General features: G+C 46.3%; 1 protein-coding gene, 1 long non-coding RNA gene and 1 other non-coding gene across 3 annotated transcripts; 1 reads left to right on the top strand and 2 right to left on the bottom strand.

Annotated features, from left to right (window-relative positions):
• Positions 1-551: 551 nt before the first annotated feature.
• Positions 552-14539, bottom strand: KIF22 (kinesin family member 22). The gene is made up of 14 exons (XM_010972481.3): positions 14423-14539; positions 8241-8436; positions 6779-6906; positions 6535-6689; positions 6097-6306; positions 5778-6008; positions 5492-5645; positions 5224-5359; positions 3149-3317; positions 2378-2546; positions 1912-1979; positions 901-1113; positions 760-819; positions 552-671 (listed from the first exon to the last, which is right to left on the bottom strand). Exons 1-14 carry the CDS (start codon positions 14478-14480, stop codon positions 624-626), a joined length of 1995 nt encoding a protein of 664 aa, XP_010970783.3. The 5' UTR covers positions 14481-14539; the 3' UTR covers positions 552-623.
• A 56-nt stretch (positions 14540-14595) lies between these two features.
• Positions 14596-23397, top strand: LOC123613497 (uncharacterized). The gene is made up of 2 exons (XR_012500294.1): positions 14596-14761; positions 22389-23397. It is a non-coding gene; the product is annotated as an uncharacterized LOC123613497 (long non-coding RNA).
• On the bottom strand, positions 22308-22412 carry LOC123613502 (U6 spliceosomal RNA). The gene has a single exon (XR_006720866.1). It is a non-coding gene; the product is annotated as a U6 spliceosomal RNA (small nuclear RNA).
• Positions 23398-23844: the final 447 nt, after the last annotated feature.

Here is a 23844-nt window from a genome sequence, read left to right as displayed (position 1 = left end):
GCGCGCGAGGCCAGGGGGAGGGGGGAGGAACGAGAGGGACTCTGGCGGGAGGAGGGACGGGGGAGCCACCCAGCAGCCGGAGTCACCCCAAGCGCGAGACCCCTGAGACGGCCGCTGATTGGCTGACGATGGCGCAGGTGGTGGGCGCGCGGGAGACGGGGCGGCTTCTCTCTTCCCCCCCTCAAAGATTCCACCCCCCTCCTCCCTACGCCAGCGGCCGTTATTTCGCGCGCACGCGCACAAATTCGCTGTCGTTGCCGAGCGGGAGAGTAGGGAGCGCGCGCCAGGGGTTCAGATGGGGCGGGGCTAAGCTCTAAGCGCGCTCCCGCCTAACGGTCGTCGTCCTCGGATTTTCGCGTCAGGTTTTTGTTTCCTCTCGGCCACCGTCTTTTCCCCCTCCCAACTCCAGCGGTTTATTTACAATCCTGCGCTGTTTCATGTTTTCCCAAAGATGGCGCCCAAAAAAGTCATCCCGCGGAGCTTGTGGCTCATCCCAAGGGCAATTATAACCCGACCCCATCCCCGCAGTCCCAAGAATCAAGCTGAAGCAATGGAGTAAAAACTGTATTTACATGACAAGCAGTTATACAAAGATTAAAAAAAAAAATGAGGGGAGCTGGCGGTCAGGAGGGGCCGCAGCGCTGGCCCGCAGCTAGACCCAAGATGTTCGCCTGCAACACAGGGAGAAAGGCGAGAGCAGCATTAGGGCCAGGCAGGGCACAGGCCACGGGAAGGAGGGGGCCCGAGCTGTGAGCTCACCTTCAGGAACGACTCCATCTGTTTCCCGGATATGCCCTCCACGCGCTCCAGGTCCTCCACCTGGCAGGATAGCAGGGATGGGGAAGAGGTCTAAGCGGCACCAGTCTCCTCCCACCCCCTACTCCATTCCAGGGCCATTACCTGGCTGAAGGGGCCGTGGAGCTCCCTCCAGCCCACGATGAGCTGGGCCTTCTTTTGGCCAATGCGCTGCAGGCTGCGCAAATCCCGGGCTGAACCTTCATTCAGCAGATCTAATATTTTTTGGCGCCCGTGGGCCAGTAGCTCTGGGCTGATCTGTAGTTCCCAGCAGTCCTCAGCCTTCTCCTCTGGTTCAGAGGCATCCAGGGACTCCAGCTATGAGGCAGGAGGAGGTGAGTGACAGAAACAGCAGAGTTTGCTGTTCAGCCCGTGGCATTAAACCACTTTGGACTCCTCTGCCAAGGATAGGAGCCTAATAGCAGCTACCTCCCCTGCCCTCACCAGCCTCTTTTCCTCCTGTTAAGTCTGTTCAAAAACCCTCCCTCTGGTCACTCTCTGGACTGATACTCATTTTATCCAACCTGTGAAGAGTGGTAATAGAGTTGCTGATAGAGTTGCTGTAAAGATCAAATGAGCTAATGAATGTAATACACATAGTAATAGTAAACTTTTAAATCTGGTCCCTCATTTCTCAAAAGGAAACAAGCTCTTTCATCCCTAGGAAAGCACACAGGAGAAAGTACTCAAAAAAATGCCACCCCCTTACCCCACCCCCATTCTCAGTTTTTAGGTCATTCTTTCAGTGTTATTTCATTTCTTAACTGTTCAGGATCTGTTTCCCTAAGAGGGCTCTGAATTTGGTAGAAGGCAGGACCCAGGCTACAATACTGTACCTAGTACATAGCTACTGACCAAGGATGAGAGCCACCCACAAGTGATGGACACCTACTCTGCTATACTCTGCTAGGTACATTCATGTCACTGCATTTTATCCTAAATGCCCTGTGAAGCATCACCATATTCAGAGGGTAAGCAGCTTGGAAGAGCTGTAAATAGCTGATTAAATGTTTGACGGGCCATGTAATTCTGTAGCCAGACCCCTTCTCACTAGAGCTCACTACCCCTTACCTCTCTTGGGCTGCAGGTATAGCCTAAGCCTTCAGCTTCTCTTACCTTTCTCTTCCTGCCTTTTTTCTTCAAGATATGGATCTCAGCATTTGGGGATGCTGCCTGTTCCTGAACTGAAAGCAAGAATTGTGAACTGGAATTACGGCAGAGTCCATTTTAATACACAACACGCCTCCTGCCCTGCACAATAGTAGTTTGGGGCTCCCATTTCTGACACCCCGGTTCCCCTCCACCCTGAGTTAACCTCCTGTTGTTGTGTTTCCACATGACCTTTCTTATACTTGCATTTGAAAGTAATCTCATTTGGTCTTGTACGATAATCATGCTCTCGTCATTCCACCTCATTGTACTAAATGCCCGAGAGCAGTGCACCCAGCTCTAGTTCAGGTCCTTCTCCCCCTTCCCTGGGGCTGGTACATGGTGGGAGGAGATGAATGGCATGAAGTCAGCTGCTCCAAATCTCCCCTTCTAAGATCTCAGTTATCTGGAACCTCCTGGACCCTAAACTTACTCAGTTGTAGGGGCATCACAACAGCCTTTTTGAGGGGTTTAGCAACTGTGACTGTGCGGCGGGCAAGGGGTCGGAGCATTGTGGGAGAGTAATTCTCTTTTTCCTTTGGGTCTGCAGCCTCCTGGGCAAGCACCTTGGCTTCCAGTTCTTTTTGCTTCATCTTAAGCCTCTGTTAGAAAAAATCAGGGAGAGATATGACCCAGAAACAACTTTAAGGCAGCCTGAAGGGCAGTGGATTAGAAAAGTGAACGTGCAGGGCTCTGAGGCCCTCGAAGGGCAGGTGGAGGACCAGATGGGAGAACTACCAGGAGACAATTGGAGCCCAATGGAATTAAGGGCTTTCCAATGATCAGGGCTGCCCAGAAGTGGAACAGACCTCTTTGTGAAACACTAAAGGGATGGAGTGTTCCAAGCAGAGAGTCCTAACTTAATTTGAGCTGGGGTTTAAGAAACTGCAATGTCAAAAAAAAAAAAAAAAAAAAAGAAAAGAAAAGAAAAGAAAAGAAAAAGAAAAAGAAAAAAAATGGCAATGTCTTGCATTTGTTCCTTTTATCTGGGATTCCCCCCACCTCACCTCTTCACGTCTGATCTCAATTATTTTTCAAAGATCAGCCACGTTAAGGACCTTCAAGCAGAAGCTGGAGAACTGAGGGATTCCGGTGTCAGGTGAAAACTGGATGCTGGTCTAGCCTTTCAGTGTCCTTCTCTGAAGATCTTCAGACTGCTTCTCAAGGCCAATAGGAATCCCACCCTCAACCCCACAACACTTACCTCAATTTCCAAATCCTTCTCCTCCACCGTCTTCATGAGCACCATCCGCTCTCGCCTCGGGGTGCTCAGTAGAGGGGTCCCCTGGCTCCCCTGGGAGCCCAGCAGACGGTCTAGGCTCAGAAGGCGCTCCAGCATAGCTGGGTCCATGCTACTTAGCTTCTGTAGGGGGCTGAGCAGACAAAGACGTTACTCCTCACCTACCCCTTCTCTCATCACCCTCTCCAGCAGCAGGATCCCCCTCATCATGCCTTAACCTGGTGTATCTGTGATTCCAGAGCCCTAGTGTTAACTTGCTAAGCAAGCCTGAATAAGTCATCCAGACCCTCCGGGTACAGTGTCTTCTACAGGTGAATGGGGTTCCATCACCACTTGCCCAAGTAACCTCTCAGGGATGCCAGATCAGATGAGAAACAGCATTTAACGAACACCTGAGTGCCATGTATTCGTGGGAGTCTAAGACATCATCCTGCCCTGAAGGTACTCACTGTCTAACAGAAAGTTAGAGACTATGATAAGGTAACAGCAAGGGCTGTGTGCCAGTCCACTTAGAGGAGCAGTCGGTGAAAGCTTCACAGAGGAGGTCATTTTCAGCAGGGCTTTGAAAGCCATTGAAGACCTCAAACGCTAAGCCTTTCCCTTGTAGGCAGTAGGAAAAGCCTATTTAGGGCAGAGTCCTGACTTAATCTGAGCATGATAATGCCTAACATTTGTTTCTTCTGTCTGGAATCTTCCCCCTCACATCTGATCTCAGCTATCATTCAAAGTCAGTTTGATGCCACCTTTCCATGATGCCCAGCTTGATTGTGTATCTTCTTTCCTACACTGTGAACTAGCTCCTTATGGATAGGGAGTGCCCTGTTCTTTGTGTGCAAGTGCCTAGAAGAGCAGGATTAGAAAATACTGGTGAACACAGAAGTCATTTCCCCCTTCCCAGCTCTCACAGAGCAAGAGGATCCTCCTTCCTCATTGTGCTCTGTACTCTCTACCTTGCATTTTATACTGATATTCCCATCTTGCTTCCTCAACTGAAACGTGAGCCCCCCAAGGTCAGGGTCTGTCTAGGTCTGATGTGCCCCATCACTGAGCTTACCCAAGGTGCCTGTCTGGCAGAGACCTGGCCTATTCACATGTAATATAGATGTGCAGGTGTGTATGTTTCTCTGAGTTTGTACACATAGGAGTGGGGACTGCTGACAGATGGCTTAAGGACAAGATTGAGAAATGATTCCGAGTGAGCACAAGCACTTTATGTATGCCATCTTTCCTTGACTACGACAGCCCCGTAGGGCAGAGTGTGTGCTAATCCTTGGCTTCCTCAAGTCACCTTTGTTCAGTAATCTTAGGACTTAGACAATTTAGAGAGGCTTTATTTCAGCTAGGGGTAGAAAGAGGACAGAGTTCAAACTGCAGCTGGTTCCTTGGAGTTAGAGAAGGCCAAGTATCCAGACATAGAAAGCAAGACCACTAAACAGAGGTGACCTGAGTATTGGTACATACTGGGCCCTGAGGTGGGACTATCAGAACCGGCGGAGGCCATGCACAGAAAGGACTTACTTTAGAGAGGCTTTGTTTGGATTGAGGGTAGAAGCAGAGCAGTTAGGACAGCAACTTTGCCCTTTCCATGGAAAGTCATGGAAAGGTTGGACTCTAACACAGATGTCTCTGCAAGACATCTCTCTTCATCTCCTGATCTCCTTTGCTTTGCTCTTCTTATCCTCGGTACCTAAAAGACCTGATCCTCATTACTCCTTGAGTCAGAAGCACAAGTGCTCATCCTTGAAATATCAGTGCCAAAATGTGAGATTTTGCTGGCTGCATTAAAGGGGTGGGAAATGGAAAGGAAGGGGGCTAGGAGCTCAAGGAGGAGGCCTCCTGGGGCCCCTGGCAGCACCATCAAGGCTTGAGGTTGATCTTAGCACTTCAGTGAATTCAACAGAGGAGGATTTGGGGTGAATCCAATGGAAGAACAAGTTCACAGCTCAAGGATCTGACAGGCTAAACCCACTGCTAATCTGCACCCAATCCAGACACAACAGGAAAGGGAATATGCCCAAGGCCCCTTCCTCTCTGCTCACCTGAGTTTCTGGGAGGCAGAGGCTGGAGCTGCTGGGGGCTCAGGACTCCCAATTTCCTCTTCCTCAGAGCCTCGGGCTCTCTTTGCCTCTGAAGGGCCTAGCAGTTCTTTCTGAGACAGTTTAACAGGTGCCAAGACTAGGGGAAGATGGCAGGGTAGAGGTGGGGGAGAGAAGGGGTGTCAGTCTCTATGGTGATGCTTGGTGGAATCAGTGAACTCCCCAATTATCCAGACTCTGCCTTTCCACTCCTGCCAATCCCAGTCCTCACCATGAAGCTGCAAACTCTCATTGGTAAAAGGCCGGTTTATCACCTCCTTGGACCTGGCAGCAAAGTTGAGTGCAGAGACTGTGTCTAGGTAGAAGCGTCTCTCAGGGGCAATGTTGGCAATGAGGATGCTGTGGGCTGAGCCACCCAGAGAGTCCTGAGGGATGGGGATGGAGCAGGGTGGGTGGGTCAGAAGCCCCATCTTCCCCTCCCCTACTGTTCCCCAACACCCCAGCAGGCCTGAGAACCTCCTTCTCTAGCCCCCTTTGCCTGAGATGGATGGCCTGACCTGCAACAGGCGAGTGAGCTTGCTGTCCCGGTAAGGCACACGCGGGAGGCCCTGGTTCAGCGCATCCACCACCTTGCCCAGTACAAAGAGGGAGCTGTTGATAGCTCCACTCTCCTTCAGCCGCAGGCCCTTGTTGCCCGTGCGCCGGTTGTCCTCTGAGCCAGCCAAGTCAATCAGATACAGTTTACCCTCCCGCTGGCGAAACGGGGCCAAACGTTCCCGCTGATCCACCTAGGGGGTAAAAGCAAGGACCCCTGAGCAAGGACCCTAGCTCAGGCTCCAGTGGATCCCCAGGTCTTCACCCATCACTGGGCCTCACCTTAACCAGAAGCACAGCATGACTTCGGGAGGAGCGCTGGTTGAGCCGGGTGGCTCCTACAGTCCGATTTCGACTGGCTGGTAGGAAGTGCCGCTCAAAATCAGCAAAGCTAGTGATGGGCTTCTGCGTAAGGCCTGGAATCAGGATGTTTCCTCGACAGTCTTCTCGAATCACCAGGTCTCCCGATGAAGGTTCCAAGAGGTCTAACACCTGTTTGAGAAGTGAGAGGTAGGACCAGTTCTCCAGTCACATGCTGCTTACTTCCTGGGGATCAGTCTCCTTTCATCTGTTGGATTCTCAGAGTTGTACTACCTAGTACCCCAACCTCTATCTTTTTAGGTATTGCACCTCCTTGCTGGAGTGCAGCTTCATATTCTAGAACTAGGTCTGATTTTTGACCCTTTGTCTCCTCCTTTCCTGACCAGAAAGGGACCTCACCTTTTCCTGGTAAATCTCTAAGTAGGACATAGTAACAGACAGAGCCCATGGTCGGCCCTCAGCGCCCTCCTCCCTTGTGAGCTGTAGGAGGTCCATGAGAGCACGGGGAATCACCCCAGGTTGCTCTGGGCTGCCCAGCATTGTGTGCGTCTTCCCTGGGGAGAGAGTGGAGAAAGCTGTAAGATTTGTCCCCCACTCCTGGGTCCTTTCTGACCCATAGCTATTCCCTATCTGGCTCCCTCACCTGCCCCTGTGGGCCCATAGGCAAGCACACTGGCATTCTGCCCTTCCAGCAAGTGCCTTAGGATGGGCTGCACTGATCCTGCATAGATGTCCTGCTGAGAACTCCTCTCCCCATAAAAGGCATCAAACCTGCAGGCAGGAAGAAAGGAGGGAATTAGTGGAGGGTTCCATTCTCACCTGGACCTAGAGGATAAATACTGGCCTCGGATTTTAAAGAGTCTCTATGCCTTTTCTTGCACAAAGACCTTAGAAAGCACCCACTGAACACCTTCCATCCCAGTCTCTGTATTGACGTAGGAACACAGTGATGAATCTGACCTCCTTGGTCTTGGGAGTCTTGCAGTCTGGTGGCATAGCTAGATACCCATACTTTGCTGCAATTCAGGAAATGAAGATGAAAACGCACTAGAAGGAGTAACTGAGTCTGTCTGGGGAAGGAGAATTTTGCCAGAGAAGAAAAAGATACTCTAAGTATCAATAATAGCACATAAACAAGACGTGTGAAAGGGCAGGGCTCCCCAATCTTTTTCACATCACAGTATATATAGAAAGTAGCACCTGTACACCACAGTGGAGTAAGGAGAGGATGCTGCTAATGACTAGATGAGACTCAAAATACCTATAGTGCATTCACTGCACTCCAGTGGAGAAGCTGTGGCTGAGGCCATGGCAGGGATTAGTATGAGTCGAGTGTAGCATGTGTTGGAGGGATGAGGCTGGACAGAAACTGAAGCCAAATTGTCAAGGGCCTATAACAGGGCTGGCAAACTTTTTCCATAAAGAGCCAGACAGTAAATATTTTAGGCTCTGTGGACCATATCGTTCCTTCCACAACTACTCAACTCTGCCACTGCAGTCAGGCAGAAAGCAGCCATAGACAACATGTAAATAAATGAGCATGCCTGTGTTCCAATAAAGTTTTATTTACAAAAAACTCCTGGTCAGATTTGACCTGCAGGCTGTAGTTTGCCACCTCCTGGCCTAGAATGACAAGCCAAGGAGCCTGAACTTTAAATCTCCAATGGAATTTTAAAGTAGTTGGTCTTGTGAGTTTTGTCCCCAAACCTGGGTGGTCTTCTCTGACATCACCCTACTGCTGCCTGGGTTGGCTAGTTGGTCTGTGTTCCCCCAACCCTTCCCACACCTCCCCAAGACCCGAACTGGGACTCCCCTGCTCACCTTTGCTGCTCCTTCCCAATTTTGTACCCATTTCCCTCACAAGACTGAACAGTAATGTGTGTCTGATTCAGCGTCTAGTCTTTCCCCACAGTATCTTACAGAGGACCCACCCCAGTGGGCACCCACAAACATTTCCTGCATGAACAAATGAAGTGTGGGGAACAGCTCTGTGCTAAGGAAAGAGCAAGGATCCTGAGGAGGAAGGTCTGAGAAACTATCTAGGCAAGTGATAGTGTGAGCAGGTCTCAGAGAGGGATAGGAGGAGAGAGTGGCCTGAGCCTTACTGGTATTTGAGAGTCTCCTGGTGGTTCCTCCAGTTGGCAATCTCTAGAGAACAGCTGTCCAGACCCCGTACACAGGGGGTATCATTTTCTCCAGCTGTTCCATCCACAAATGGCCGCAGTCGCACGGCTACCCTTACTCGAGCTGGAGGCGGGCGCCGGCCAGCTCCCACCTTGCTTAGCCGACAGCGACCAGCTCCTGGAAGAGAGAAGATAAGTTTAAGGCATGAAGTATGGTGGTAGCTTTGCTGAGAAGTAAGAGGAGTCGTCTTGGAGGAGGAGGTACTTAAATTAGCTGAGCTCTGAAGGATGAACTGGAGTTTTCTAAGCATTCCAGGCAGAAGGAATGGCAAGTGCAAAAGCACAGAGGTGTGAAAGCATGGGTCCCTTAGAGAACTGGTGAGGCAGGACTGTGTGCTCTGTTGATGAGGGCGAGCACAGAAGGGCAAAATAGAAGAAAAAGATGAATCGAATGCATGGTCTCAGGCAGAGTGTAGTGGGGGGTTTGAGGAGAGAGATGATATACAAGCCAGGGACTAAAGCATATCGCGTATTAGCAAACATTAACATTTATGAAGCACTGACTACATGGTGGGTACACTTTAATCTCCATGGTGTCCCTGAGAGGCAGGTTCTGTTAGTCCCGTTTTTCCAGTGAAGACGCTCATAGAGGCGCAGCAGCTCCCTCAAGCACCTCAGTGTTTTATGCCTGGGGCCTTGGAGCTATTACTTTATCTTGTATCACAACCTACATTTTGTCTTTTGCTCTTCAAAGGAGGAATAAGCAGAGCCTAAAAGCAAAACAAAACCCCAGCATCTTAGTAGACTAGAGATCCCCGTAACCTTGACAACAGGGGCAGGAAAAAGGCCTGGAGGCTGGGGTCCTGAGGATAGTATTGGGAGGGTCAGGGGTCACAGCTCATTTCGGGGGAAGCTTTTTCCACCCTGGCCATGCTGTGGGTGTCCCTAAGCTTGGCCTCAGTTCCTATCCTGCTCTACAGGTAGATCCAGTAGGGTGTAGACTGTAATATGTATACAAATAACCTGGAAGATCTGGTTAAAATACAGATTTGGCTTCAGTCCCTAGGGTGATGCCTAAGATTCTGCATCTCTAGCAGCTCCCAGATGATGCTGATGCTGCTGGCAGGACACACTTTGAATTTTCAAGGTGTTGACATGACCAGCACCTCACAGTTATTCAAGGATTAAAAGAGTTGACGTGTCTCCACCTAAAACCAGTCAATGAACTGCCTGATTTTTCTGTGCCTCCATTTCTTACCTGGGGTTTATAATATATATATGTATATATATATATATACACACACACACACACAAATACATACATATACACACACACACGTATACACATTATATATATTATACACACACACCCCAAACTGCTAATGATTTTTCTCTTGATGGAGGATTATGTGGGTTTATTTTCTATGTAATCTAGTTCTGTTATGCCGTAATGTGTTTGCATTTTTTAAAAAATGATAAAAATGACACTGTGGAAATCTTTGTTTGGAAGGGATAAGGTTTTGAGGCAGCCTCTAGTCCCTTTCTGACCCAGCTCAGTTTGTAAAAGGCACTGACATTAAATCCTCCTCCACTGTAAGCTTTCAATTTAGTTTACTTCCCATAATTTCTGTGAGGATTAAAAAGCTGGAAAAAAATCTTCTGAGGAGGGCATATTTTACATCGGAGGATACCATTCTATAGCTCACAGCTAAGAGCAGTATTCAAACCTTGCTCTCTTCACCTCCAAAAATCAGCTTTTAATGAAGATGCTATATTGCCTCCCTATTATGTACCAACTGGGAAAGTTTTTGGTAGCTCTGATTCTCTCCTTTTTGCTGGTGGTAGTAGCTGGTTGTTGGGAGCCTTTTTGCCTGTGGCCTCATACAGGCAAGAAGCTGGTATGTGTGGCCAGCACAGAAACAGCAAGTCAAAAAGCTGGACAGACGCCCCCGGGACGAATCTTACACATAAGTAAGACATACCCATAAGCAGTCGGCCTGTTCCAGAAACTGGACCTCTGTTCCTTCATCTGACAAACAATACTAGTAACACCATTTCTCACTCTAAGGTTTACAAGGCACTTGAGATTCTAGTTCTCATTTGACCCATGGCAGTCTCGAGACTCAGTAGCAAGTTAGTAGAAACCTGCAGATGCACCTGCACAAATGAGAAAACTAAGATGCAGAGAGGTTCACTGACTTGTCAAAAATGTGTGCGGGAGCCTCTCCTTACCTGTCTTTCCCAGGTTTCTATTTTGTGGGAAAAGAGAAAGATGGCAGATACAGAAGCACTTAGAAAGCTCAGTGATCAATACAGGGGAAGGGAAAGTCTGTGGTGATGTAGAAAGAGTATAGACTGGTTAGACAGAGCAGAATTTAAATTCCAGTTCTAACACTTATTAGCTTGTGACCATGGGCAACTGACTTAACATCCATGTACCCCAGTTTCCTTACCCATAAATGGGGTGGGGTGAGCCTTGGAAGGGCTTAATGAGGATTAACAGAAGTAACATGTAAAATGTCAACAGAGTAGTATATAGTAGGCTGGTAAAAATTCAAGGTCGGAAAAAAATTCAGGGTAAGATGGCCTGGGTTCAAATCCCAGCTCTGCCACTTACAACTAACTAAATAACCTGGCGAAATGATTTTTCCATTCCTGTGCCTCAATTTCCACACCTGTAAAATAGGAATAAATAAAAATAACTATTCGTTGGGTGGCTAAGGTAGCAAATACAGTAATTCATGTAAAGGTGCTTCAAACAGCATTGGTACTTGGTAAAAGCTCTGTAAGAGTTTTCTTTTCATCCCCCATTTTCCAAATGAGGAAACTACAGTATTAGAGAGGTTAGCTAGCTGCCCATGGTCAACAGCGAGAGAGTGATAGAGCTTCAAATGAAGGTCTAACTCCAGAGCTCATTACGTGAGCTCAGCCTCAGCCTCTTCATTTCCGTTTCCCCATAGGCCTTGGAGTAGGAGGCAGGTTCCACCTACTAACTGTGACCTTGGGAAGGCTTCTTAACCTCTTTAAGCCTGTTTCTTTCTCTAAAAATAACAGTATCTACCCCAATAAGATTGTGAGGAGTCAGAGAAATAATGTACATACAATGTTTAGCACAGAGCCTGCAGTAAGCACTCAGCAAATGTCCCCAGTTGTTATTGTTTACTATTACATTACACTTCTCCTCTTGCTACTCACTCCCCTCAAGGAGGCAACTCACTTCTACCCTCACCATCGAGCAGGGTCATCAGTGACCTCCTTCCTGCTAAATCCAATAGACAAGCTCAATCCCCATCCTATCTGACTTCCCAGCAGCATTCAACACCCTTGATCTTTCCTTTGGAAAATATACTTTTCCCTGAGTTTCCATGCCACCCAGTCTCTATTCACTCCTTCTCAGTTTCTGTGTTTTTCCTAGGCTACTTCTATCCTCCTGTCCAGATCAGGGTTGTTCAGTTTCTCCACTATTGATATTTTGGATTGAGTAATTCTTGGGGGATGGTGGTGGGGTGGGGGAGCTATCATGTGCATTGTAGGAAGTTTAGCATATATGAATATGTGCTAAACACATTGCCAGTAGTAGCATTCCCCACCGCCCCACTGTAACAACCAAAAATGTCTCCAGATATCACAGGTTGTCCCTGTGGGGAACAAAACTGCCCTTAGTAGAGAACTCCCATTGATTAATTTCACAGGCATGGTCACCTACCCTCTTGGCTTCAATTACCACCTCAAAGCTGATGACTCCTAGTTGACACCTCCACACCAGACATCTCTCCTGAACTTCAGATCCACATTCCCAGCTGCTGCCCTGACATCTCTTCTTACATGGTTCTCAGGCACTTCAAACTCCACCCATCTTAAACTGAATCTTTCTCCACCTTTCTGCAACCTCGCCTTCCTTCTGTGCTCTCTAAGGTAAATAAATGGAACCAACCCCAAAGACGGGAGAGTCTTTCTTAACTCCATCTTCTCTCATTTCCCATATCAGTTTTTCATTAATATCTGTCAACTCTACCTTTTTAAATGAGTCTACTTGTTCCCCATCCACACTGTACAATCTTTGCCAAGGTTGTCCTCATCTCAGCAGTCTCCCAACTGGTCTCCTCACCTGCAGCCTCACTTCTTTCCAATCATCTTCCTCCACTTTCTTCCTTGCACTGTAAGCCCTCAGCAATAATGAATTTCCTTCAGTTCCTACAACACACCAAGTTCTCTCACACCTTTGGGCCTTTGCACATGCTGTTCTCTCTCCCTGGACTATCTTCTTTATCCTTTCACCACCACCTCCTGCCAAGTAACTGAGATAATTGAGGCAAACACACCTTACTTCCTCTAAAAAATCTTTCCTTGTAAAATTACTGCCCTATTAAGACTCTGTTAGGTGAGCCCATGACTCTTTAGCTTCTCTATCCAAGCACTCACAACATTCCACGGTAACGGCATATTTGTATCTTCTCCATCTGACTGAACTCAGTGAAAACAAGCCTTACTCTGCTCACCCTTATATCCCCAATGCGTGGCACAGAATAGGCTCTCAGGGAGTATATGCTGAACAAATTAAGTTTTGATGGCCTAACTAACATAAAACATTGGCTTATTTGTTTCCTGTTTTCTTCATAAAAGTGGCTCACTGCCATTCTTGCCCCAAAGCTCACAGTGCAGGACAGGAGGGAAGGATAAGCACAAACATACAGATGCCTATGGTACAAAAGTCTATCCTTTTCATTAGAAAAGCAACTTTAAGGTTGGGCCAAGCTAGCGATAATTTCTTCTAATTTTCCCCTCTTCCAAAATTCCCAAGTTTCATTCAGCTTAACTTTTTCTTTTATTGATGAGGAGATTGAGCCAAAGAGAGCATCTCTGGCCTTACATCTTAAATAAGAAATTGATCACTTGGTAGTCTTTTTGTCGCACCAAGGCCTGGCAAACTCCTATCCAACCTTTGAAACCTACCTCAAATATCACTTCCTTAAGGAAGTCTTCCCAGGATACCCAAGGGTTTACTCCCAATTCTGCACTCCCTATAGCAGTAGGTAGTCATTGCTTTTCATGATGTTATGTTTCTGTGACTATCTACTGAAACAGACTATATGCACCTCTAGGAATGGGACAATATTCATTCAAACATATTTACGCTATCTGCTATGTACCAAACACAGGGGGGTCTTGGAAGGGTGCAGGGAAGTTGTGCTCAGACAGCAGGAATTTCGTGTGCTTGGGCATAATGGTTAAGAGCAGAGCCTCTAAAGTCAGACTGCCTGAGTGAGAATTCAAACCCCAATATTTACTATTTCTTAACTTTCAGCAAGCTTTTCAACTCATCTATGCCTCAGTTTCTTCATCTGTAAAACAGGGACAATAACAGTAAACTGCCTCAGCGTTGTGCAGATAAATGATTCATCACCATAAAGTGCTTACAACTATGCCTGGCACGGAGCAAGGGCTCAACATGTGTTTTGTCATTCTACTAAATAGCTTTGTTTTTCCACGGGGCCTGACAAACAGTAAGGGATTCCAATAAATTACTATAGTGCCCACCATAATCACTGACTAGAATTTTCTACAGGAAGAGAGCAGAGCAAGATTCTGAATGTCCTAACAGCCTTTCCAACCCTAAAATAGCACTGACTTCCACGGCTAGAGTGAAAGCAGTCCCTTATTTCCCTTTTCTGTGATCTCAGTACATCTTATGCTGTCAACTGACACCCAGCTGCAGCCCGTCTGAACCTCTAACGTCTCTCAGGGATCTCCCTGCACCCAAACAACACGTCTTACACAAACCCTTCCCCCAAACCTGCATCCAGCCCCCTTCCGTTTGTCCCTACGGTTAGAGTATTAGCTACTTCTCGATCGCTTACTCATGTAATCTTCTGAGATGGGGTCATTATCCCCATTTTACAAAGTAGACTGAAGCTCACAAAGGAAAAGTGAGCTGGGATAAAAAAGGCGCGGGCACCGGTCTCAACCCTGGTCTACTGATCCGCGCTGAGAGCAGGAAATTGAGAAGGAACTAGCCTGCGACTCCCACACTCCCAGCTTTCCGCTTCCCGCCCCCGCGCCATTCCGGCGTCTCAGGGACAACTCGCGGAGCCTGGACCGGACTCCAACGCATCGCCCTACAAGGCTCCAGACCACGACGCCCCGCCCTGCCCGGGCTCGCGTACCCGAGGTCGCCGTCGCCATCTCGCGTCGCCTCCGGTACGCCGGAACCCCCGCATCCATTCCACTCCCTCTTTGGACCCGCCTCTCTATTCGAATTTCCCGCTGCCCCGCCCCCTCTCCTGAGCTCCACCAATCACCGCCACTCGCCACCGGAAGCCTCTGCTCGTACCTCGCAACTATCCCGCCCTCTAGGGCTCCCCTCCGGGCCCGGCAAGAAAGTGGGCCCTGGCGGAGAACGCATGCGCGCACGTCGGCTACCTGGCCGTTGACGTCAGGGCCGGCGGTCCCGCGTGAACTCCAGAGTCCCGAGTTTTCGGCGACCTTGGCTGTCGGGGCAGCTGGTGAGCGCTTCCTGGCAATGGGCTCCCTTTACCTTCTGCGTTTCGAGATGTAGATTTGCTTTAAGTGTAGACTTTTCGCCTCACTATCCCCCTTCAAATAACTACTAATTTTGGTAGGAATCAAGCAGAGATCGAAGGCAATAGATTTATCCAGAAATTTCTTGAAACTGAATACAATTGCCGCTATTTTTTTTTTTTAAGTGGCAGAATAAGGCACGTTATAGGGATAAGGAAAATGTTGCATGGAAACGGGATTATTCTAAACGACTCGTAGTGATCTTCAGTTTTACAGTTTTCTTGCCTCAGAAGTTGTTTCTTGCGCCTGTGGGGCGGGAATCGTTTGTGGATTTCAGGACTTGACGTCAGTGCCAGTCAATGGTGCTTTAACTTCTGGTCACTTATTTAGGTCTAGACCACACTGGCTGGATTATGGTCGGTCACGTTGCACTCATCTCTTGCTGAGCCCCAAGCCGCTACATGAGGTGCAGGGACCAGGTGACATGTGTCCCCTTATGTCGCATGGTTGAGCTGAGGACAGCAGCTTGGATGTTCCTTACTCAGCACTCAACACGTCGGAGTGGATGGTAAAGTCATGGTCTGTTACTTAGTCAACTTCACCCTTGGTCCCATGTCATATGGGTTCAGTCGTCAACTGTTAAGTAGTTCCCCATCCCTTCTGGAATCTTAATCAGGGATGACCATCCCATCTTTGAGCTCCTGGTAGGGCCCTGGTTTAGACATTATGTCCAACCTATCAAGAAACACAACAAAACAAACAAGCCCCAAATATTAGACCAGTGGTTTGCAAATTTTGGGGCCTTGGAATCCCTTTGCGTTCTTAGAAATTGAGGCCCCAAAGCTCTTTGCTTTATATAGGTTTTGTCTATCCATATTTACTGTGTTAGAAAGTAACACAAGTTTGAAATATTTATTAACGCACTTTAAAATTACAGAAACAAATCTGTAGAAACAGAAAGTTGCCAGGAGACGGTGATGGACTGATGAACTGGGAGTATTTCTAATAGGTATGGAATTTCTTTTTGGGGTGATGAAAGTGTTCTGGAATTAGGCGGTGGTGATAATTGTACAACATAGTGAATATACTAAAAACCACTGAAGGGTACACTTAAAAATAGTCAGTTTTAGGTTATGTGAATTATATTTCCATTAAAAATTGCCAAAATTACAATAACAAAAAAAATTACATATTACATATATAGCATTTTAATTTTTAAAAGACTATTTTCCAAAGCAAAAAATAATTGGAAGAGCAGCATTGTCTTACATTTTTATAAACCTATCTAAACACTATATGATATGTAGTGACACAACAGATTGAGTGCAGAACAAGCTAAACTAGTCTATGGTAAAAAAGTCAGAAGAGTAATTGCTTCTTGGGAGTTGGGGGCAGGAAGTAGCTAGGAAGGGCCCAGAGGGAATTTTCTGGGATGGTGGCAAAGTCCTATATCTTGATAGGAGTTGGGTTACACAGGTGTATGCATTTGTCAAAACTTGTGTGTGGAAGCATGACATGGTTTTCCAACTGTGTGATCCTCATATTGGAATTCCTTGTAAGACTTGTTTCTAAGATGTTTGAAAATCATGAATATGTGAAAAATGCCCAGGCTTTAACATCAGAAAGACCTGAGTTTAATCCTGGCTCTGCTACATACTGTTTGTGACTTTGGACAAATAACATTTAGCAGAGTGCCTGATACATCATAGGCACTTAATAAATACTTATAATATGACTGAATGAAGTAATTTATCTTAGCTTTAGTTTTGTACTAAGTACAATGATCTCATTTTAATTTGTTCTACTAAGATTTAGAGGGTTTTTAGGTGAGTTTCCTTTTGATGACAAACTAAAGCAGAGAATCAGGGAGAAAAGTTTCTTTTTGCTTGGATTTGCTCAGTTATTCAATCCTGGGGAATAGACAGGGGTGTAAGTTTGGGGGAGGGGACACGGTGACCTCTGACATCTGTCCTTGTGACTCTCATCACCTACAAACATAGCAACGGCCTTCTATCATGGTCACTTCATCTAAGAAAAGGGAAATAATGCTACTACTTTCCAATAGAATTGTCACAATTCAATGAGGTCATTTTGAAGAGTACCTGAACATGTAATGTTAGTTGCCTCTTTCATTTTTCATCTCTCCCTACTGTTTTCCCTGAAAGAAATAAACATGTGTGACATGTTAAACATGTAAACATGTCAATATAGCCTTCCTACCTGAAGTGATCCTTAAGTGTTCTCTCATATGCCGTATGTTAGTAATCGGCCTGTATTTGCTATCTTTCCCCAGCACGTACAAGCCCAAATTCCTGATAACACCAAGGACTGCACACTTTCATTGGCTGGACTTGAATTTATTGGTCCAAAAACTTTCTTGAAATCCATGAGGTGCAGCCTAAAAGGGAGCCTTGCATTACTTAGAGGATTGGTTTTGTTGGTGATTGCTGTTAGGGACCTGCATCAGCTTGCACAGGTTGGGGCTTCTCTACTCTTGGGGCTGCTCAAGAGGCCTGGCCCTGTGTTCCCTCGAAATAGCTCCCCCTTTTGCGCTCTGCATTGGGAGCTGGAGGACTCATTACGTACGTCAAATCATCACATTGTACACTTTAAATACATTAGAATTTTGACAAATATACCTTAATAAAGCTGGAAAAAAATTTTAAAAGAAAATGAAGTTACTAAAAGCATGGGTTTTGATAACCTAATAAATTCATCTTCAGGGAAAAAAAAGAGCCAAATTGAGGTTTCCCTGAGGAAGAAGAAATTCTACCTATACACTGCAGCATCTCCTCTTGCCTGGAAGCTTCCAGATTTCAGGCTTGCCTAGCCAGCCTCAACAGTTGCATAAACCAATCCTTTGCAATAAATCTCTTGTTGTATATATGTACGTATACCTCCTACTGGTTCTTTCTCTGGTAGAACCTGACTGATACAGCAAATAACTTTACTTATTTAACTGAAAAAGTAAAGGTGTGGTGTTAACTTCCTCAAATTTCACTCTATACCTGCCCCCCCAACAGAAACTAACCTATACCTTCACTCTTTATTTTCTTCTCTCTTTCTTAAAGTTCCCTGCTCCCAAACCTACTTGAAACATCCTTGCCAATCTTTTCTGAGACTTTGCTCCATCAATTATCTTCTCTTCCCTGAATATTCAGCCTCTTCCTCTAACTCATGCTCATGTCTCTTCCTTGTCTAGGATGAAAAACAAAACCCCTGCTTTCTTACATTCCCCATAAATATTACTTACTGGAATATTTTCTACCTTTCTAGAGCCAAACTTCTCGAAACATCCAGTTCTTGTTGGCTGTATTTCCTCACTGCCATTCATTCCTTAACCAGTTGCAGCCTGTCTCCAGCTTCCCTCAATCCACTAAAACTTTCTCTGTCAAGATTATTAAGGAACCTCTGGTTGCTAAAGCTGAGGAAACTGAAGCCTGTCCTTTTCTTGACTTTTCAGAGGCATTAACCACTCCTTGAAATTTCTGTCTTGCCTTCGTGTGCATCAGTCCTCCTGCTGTTTACCTCCCAGACCACTCCATTCTCTATTTCTTTGCCTGATTCCTCTTATTTGCACCAACCATCAAACGCTGGTGTTCCCCAATCCTCTCTGACTTCAAGCTTCTCATTTCATATGCCTATAGTTTCCTTGGGTGACTTCTACGTCTTGAAGTTCACAATCTATGCGCTGGGTTTGCACTGACACTGCACCTGAGTAGCCAGAAGGAAGCAGGTGAAGGCCTCACCTCTGCTTCCACCTCATTCGGTCCTGTTTGAACTGTTCCACGTTGAACCCATGTGCCAGCTGGGGGCCTCCCTGTCCCAATCCTACAAGCAGTGAAAGGACACCCCTTCCCGAGTCCTACAGGCGGGAAAGTCTTCCCAAGCTTTCTGCTGTTGCAGGCTTTCACTCCAGTGGGGGTGCTGAGAGGGGGGAGTCAACAAATGAACAACTACCGCGCGATCTGTGCTATGAAGAAGTCATCAAAGCAGAGTGAGAGTGTGCAGCGGGGTGGGGAAGCCGCTCCTCTGGCTGCAGCGCCCTCTGCTTGGGTAACATTTGCAAAGAGTCCCAGTTGAAGTGATGGAGAGAAATACAGATATTTGGGTGAGGAGTGGGCCTGGCAGAGGGAACAATAAGTACCAGAGCCCTGAGCAGGAAGTGTGTGGGATGAATTTAGAAACAGCAGGGAGGGTAGGGTGGCTGGTGGGAAGTGAGCGGGAGGTGAGGTCTGGGCGGCAGCCAGTGGACAGAGGGTGCAGGGCCTGGAGGCTGTGATCAGGAGTTTGGAGTCCTTCTGAGAGTGACGGGAGCCATTGAAAGGGTTTTGCCTTTTAAAAGGGTTCATCGCTCCAGATTTTGATAAAGCGGAGAATAGACTTTATGGGTGAGCCTGGAGAAGGAAGGCCATGGCAGGAGCCTTGTGAACCTTCCCGTTTTGCTGGATAACCTCTTGCCTGCCCCCCACACCTCCACTGCCTCAGAGCTACTCCCTCCCTCAGACAAAGCAGCTCTGTCTTCTTCTCCAAGTCCTGGTGCACATTCAGACCATAGGGTGAGAATCTGCGCCTTCCCCCATCAAGGATTTTTCGCAATATATTTCTAAACAACGGCAGATGTGTTTCCTGTTAAGGGGAAGAAAAACAAAACATTCTCCACCTCCTCCTTTACACATTGGGCCTTCACAAAGGTTTCATCTGAACAAAGGGTTTTACCACAAAAACAAATGTGAACATTGCTTTCCTGCTCACCCTTCACTGTTCCAGTGAATAAACCAAAGTCTCATGAGAGAAGTGACTTCACTAAATTGGCACTACCTACTACCCTCCTGCCCGCCATGTCCCACACGCCAGCCCCTCAGCAGCCTGCAGTTTGCTCCTGCTACTCCAGCTGCCTAAAACGCTCTCGTCCTCCTGCCCACCCAGTCCCTTCTCCTCTCGACATTTGGCCCATGCCACCATCACCCCCACTCGCCACCAAGCCTTCTCTCCCCAGCTCCCTTCTCTTCCCAGCCCCTCACTTGGAACAGAATTCGTGGCACCTTTCTCTGGCTGCCAGCTGTGCCCCCTACTTCACTAGTGTGGTTCTAATTACCCTGCACTGTAATTTATCTGTTTACATGGACGCCTCCACCGATGAGACAATGAAACGGTAGTCCATCCTAAGGCAGGGACTGTGTTGTCTCCACCTCCAGTTCCCAGCTACTGCATCTCACCTGCCTCAGAGCCGGAGCCCCCCAGGAATGACTGTCAAATGCCTCAGCTGCAGCAAGACCTCTGTGAAACATTGCGCCTTTGTCTCTTCACACAGCCGTGTCTCTTCTCGCAGGACTGCATATGGGTTTTCTTTAGTTTCTTGGGGTTTTTTGTTAGTTTTTTAATGAAGGTACTGGGGGTTGAACCTAGGACACTGTGCATGCTAAGCATGAGCTCTACCACTGAGCTATACCCTCCCTCCCCCTTTTAGTTTCTTATTTATAACTCCTCTGGAGAAACTGTATTCTGAAGAATACTGGACATAAAGACAGAATTCTGGGATGAGGTGCTCTAATTCTTCTTAGTTGTGTGAATTTAAAGAAGTCACTTCATTCTTTGCAGCCTATATTTCTGCATTTGTAAAATGAGAAAAAAAATTTCAAGATCAACCAAAATCCTCAAAGACAGTGTTTTTCAAACTGTAGGTCTTAACCCATTCGTGGCACCATGAAATCAACTTAACAGCTCAAGAGCAGCATAGTTTAAAAGTGAAATGATAAAGAAAATAAGAGAGCATTGCATGTAACAAAGTTAAATATTGTTTCTTGAAATAGTGCAGTTAACACTCTATACTGTGTGTACTGGGTCCTGATATAAAATGTTATTTCCTATTGTGAATTGAGGGTTGTTTTTTAAACCAATCTTGAAAAAAATTAAGTCTGCCTTTCTTAAAGGGTAAGGTACAAATACAATTTCTTTATATACTAATACTCTTTGTTCAAAACTGTCAGGCTAGAAGTGGGTAGGATCATTTCTAGGGAAGTAACTAGTGAATCTGGAGACCCAGATTCAGGTAGGTTAAGTGCACAGTGTTAATAATTTTTTAAAATCCAGATATAATTGACATATAACATTATATTAGTTTCAGGTATACAGTGTCATGAGTCAATATATATATATATTACAGAATGAATTAATAATTTTTTGAGTCAGACACTTATAGTGATGCACCAGTAATTCATGGACAGAATACTGTGTTATAAAGAGACATGAGTTTAAAGCCTGGTTCCAGTCCTTACTTACTTCATGACCTACTGAGCCTCAGTTTCTTCATCTGAAAACTGGGGAGAATGAAATCAATTTTTGTCAACTCCCGGGCACAGATCTGGCACATGGAAGTAATGTTAATGTTTACTCTCTTCTCCCTTGAGAGTTTCACAAAACACGGCCTTCCTTTTTGGTCTCTTTCAGATAAAGTTGGTCTAGGCAACCTTATCTTTTTCATCTGCAGTTAGCTTTATCTTATGGTTTAGCTTGAGTTCAGATCCCAGAGATCTTGTCAAATGCATTATAAGACTTGAAAAAGAATTTTGTGTTAAGTTGGCTTAAACAACTGAAGTTAAAGTCACTTGGAAAGCTGATTTTAATCTCCTTTTATCAAGATATAATTATGTGGTAACTTTTTTTTTAATCTCTGGGTTTTTGCTTTTAGTCTCCACCCCCTTTACTGAATTTCTTGATCAGCTACAACTTTTCACTTTGTTTAGTTTAGTTTTCCTTTGTTTCCCTCCTCCTTGCAAAAATAATCACTCTCCAGAACATATGATAATGTCATATGCAGAGGGAGGAAATCCCCGTCCATCTGAGGATCAGCCACATCCAGGACTCATACGTGCTGGATAAGCTGCTATCAGAGTGGGAGTGAGGTGAGGTCATTCCACCAGGATGCATTCATTCTTGCTATGAGTCAGGAAGAATTCATCTAAGAATAGGAGCAGATTTGGTTTCCTTTACACATCACATAAGGTTCAGTCATCTGCTCTCATGCATGATGCATTCTGCAAATGCATTAAGACAGAGATAGCGTGACGTGCTGGGGAAGAGTACAGACTGCTGGAATCCAGCCACTGCTACTCAGAAGCTATGAGCCTGGTTAGTTAGTTTTTTTAATTAAATTAAAATTTTTGTTATATTGATTTACTTTTTTAAAGGGAGGTACTGGCATTGAACCCAGGACCTTGTGCATGCTAAGCATGTGCTCTACCACTGAGCTATACCCTCCCCCTCTATTTATTTTTTTAAACAGGAGAAAAACCAAAAGTTTAATAACACATATACATACATGGGAGAGACCCAGAAAAACTAGGTAACTTGTCAAAATGGCTGAAGCCCTCACCTTAAATACTATCTTCAGCTAAAGACAAAAGAGGATGTTGAGGATGGGACGAGACAATAAGTTACCAGGAGAAGCACGCAGTAAGGAAGGGTGATTGTGATGCAGACTTAAGCATTGCCTTCCCCCTTGATAAGAATTTGTAGAGATTCAGTCACAAAAATATGAGACACTTCACCAACGTGCATGCCATCCTTACACAGCGGCCATATTAATCTTCTCTTTTTCTACAATTTTAGTATATGTGCTGCTGAAGTGAGCACCTGGAGCAAGTTATTTTACTTCTCTCTGCTTCTGTTTTCTCATCTTAAAAGAAAAGGTGGTAGATGTACCCACCTCTTAGAGTTCACTCCAGAACACTGCCTGGTGCATGGTGAGAGCCAAGGAAATGTTTTTATATCGATGAAGTGTGCACAAGTAAAACAATAGTCTCATGTTCTAAGGAGTGGCTCCATCCAGTGGAAATGAGAAAAATCATGAAGTTCCTAGTTATCCCTCACGCTGCCTCTGGTCCCCAGGTGGGCGTGGCAAGGTCCAAGCACACCATGCTCGTAGGCAGCGGTGAGATGGGGCTTGTGGGGGCATGGGTGAAGCCCGCTTGAAGCATAAAGTCCAGAACTCTGGTGTCAGTAACATTGCTTAAGCAGAAGTCTTTAAGCTTCAGCCAAGATGGGTAGCATGAGCATGGCAGGAGGAGAGGAGAGTCTCCCCAAAGAATTGCCTGCTCTGGTGTCCGCTGCTGGTTCTTCCTTGCCTGAGGTTGGTGGCCTCCGCGTTTTGCCCAGGAGCCAGGTTCCTAGTGGTACCCAACACTGTGGAGGGGGCGGTGTGGAGCTGTTGTTGCTGGAGGAGCGTGGAGTTCTGAGCAGAAAGTAAGAAGTAGATGAACTCAGCACTTGTAAATTGGGCCACCCACAGTTCCTCAAAAAGTTACACACAGAACTACTATATGACCAAGAAGTTCTACTCCTAGGTATATACTGAAGAGACATTGAAAACATATGCCCCCACAGACACCTGTACCTGAATGTTCCTAGCAGCAGTACCTGTGATAGCCGAAGAGTGAAAGCCGCCGCATGGCCATCAGCTGAGGAACGGAGGAACAAAATGCAGCACAAGCGTCCCCCGCCCTTCTGGACAGTTCACTTTACGCCACTTCGCTCTTACCGAAGACCTGCATCAGTACGGGTTTCGCTGACCGGAAGAATTCCGAAGGCTTTCACTTTGACAATAAAAGGCAAAAAGTGAGAGTCGCGGTGTGTTCCTTTTGCAGCAAGTGGTTGTAGAGGCATGGAGCACCCCAAACACGGGGGTGTCACCGCCAAGCTCCTTCTGGGAAGACGTCACTCAGCCTCTCAGCATCCAGCCACCATAGCTTTCAACTGTGCCTGTGGGTATCTGTGCTTTATCTCGATTTATTTTGTGCAGCTATTAGTAAGATGTGTCCTAAGATCATTGCTTCTTCACTTTACACCATTTCAGCATATGGAAGGTTTCACAGGAATGCTCTACTTTCAGAGAGTGGGGAAAACTTGTATATCTATGTGCTGGAATATTATTTATTCAGGTATTAAAAAAAAAGGAATGAAGTACTGACTCATGCTGCAACACGGATGAACCTTGAAACCATTAAACTATGTGAAAATGCAAAACATGAAGACCACATATTGCATGAATACATTTATATGAAATGTC

Source organism: Camelus bactrianus, chromosome 18 (genome assembly GCF_048773025.1).
Source record: "Camelus bactrianus isolate YW-2024 breed Bactrian camel chromosome 18, ASM4877302v1, whole genome shotgun sequence".
NCBI lineage: Eukaryota > Metazoa > Chordata > Mammalia > Artiodactyla > Camelidae > Camelus > Camelus bactrianus.
Note: the sequence above shows the minus strand (reverse complement) of the source record. Positions and strands in the feature narration are given on the sequence as shown.

What these genes read in the sequence shown, in the direction of transcription:
- KIF22 (XM_010972481.3), bottom strand. Translation starts at nt 14,480, where the DNA reads ATGGATGCGGGGGTTCCGGCGTACCGGAGGCGACGCGAGATGGCGACG. An exon ending in TAGAGATTTACCAGGAAAAG is followed by an intron (nt 6,307 to 6,534) that starts GTGAGGTCCCTT and finishes CTTCTCAAACAG; the next exon opens with GTGTTAGACCTCTTGGAACC. An exon ending in TGAGAGTTTGCAGCTTCATG is followed by an intron (nt 5,360 to 5,491) that starts GTGAGGACTGGG and finishes ATCTTCCCCTAG; the next exon opens with TCTTGGCACCTGTTAAACTG.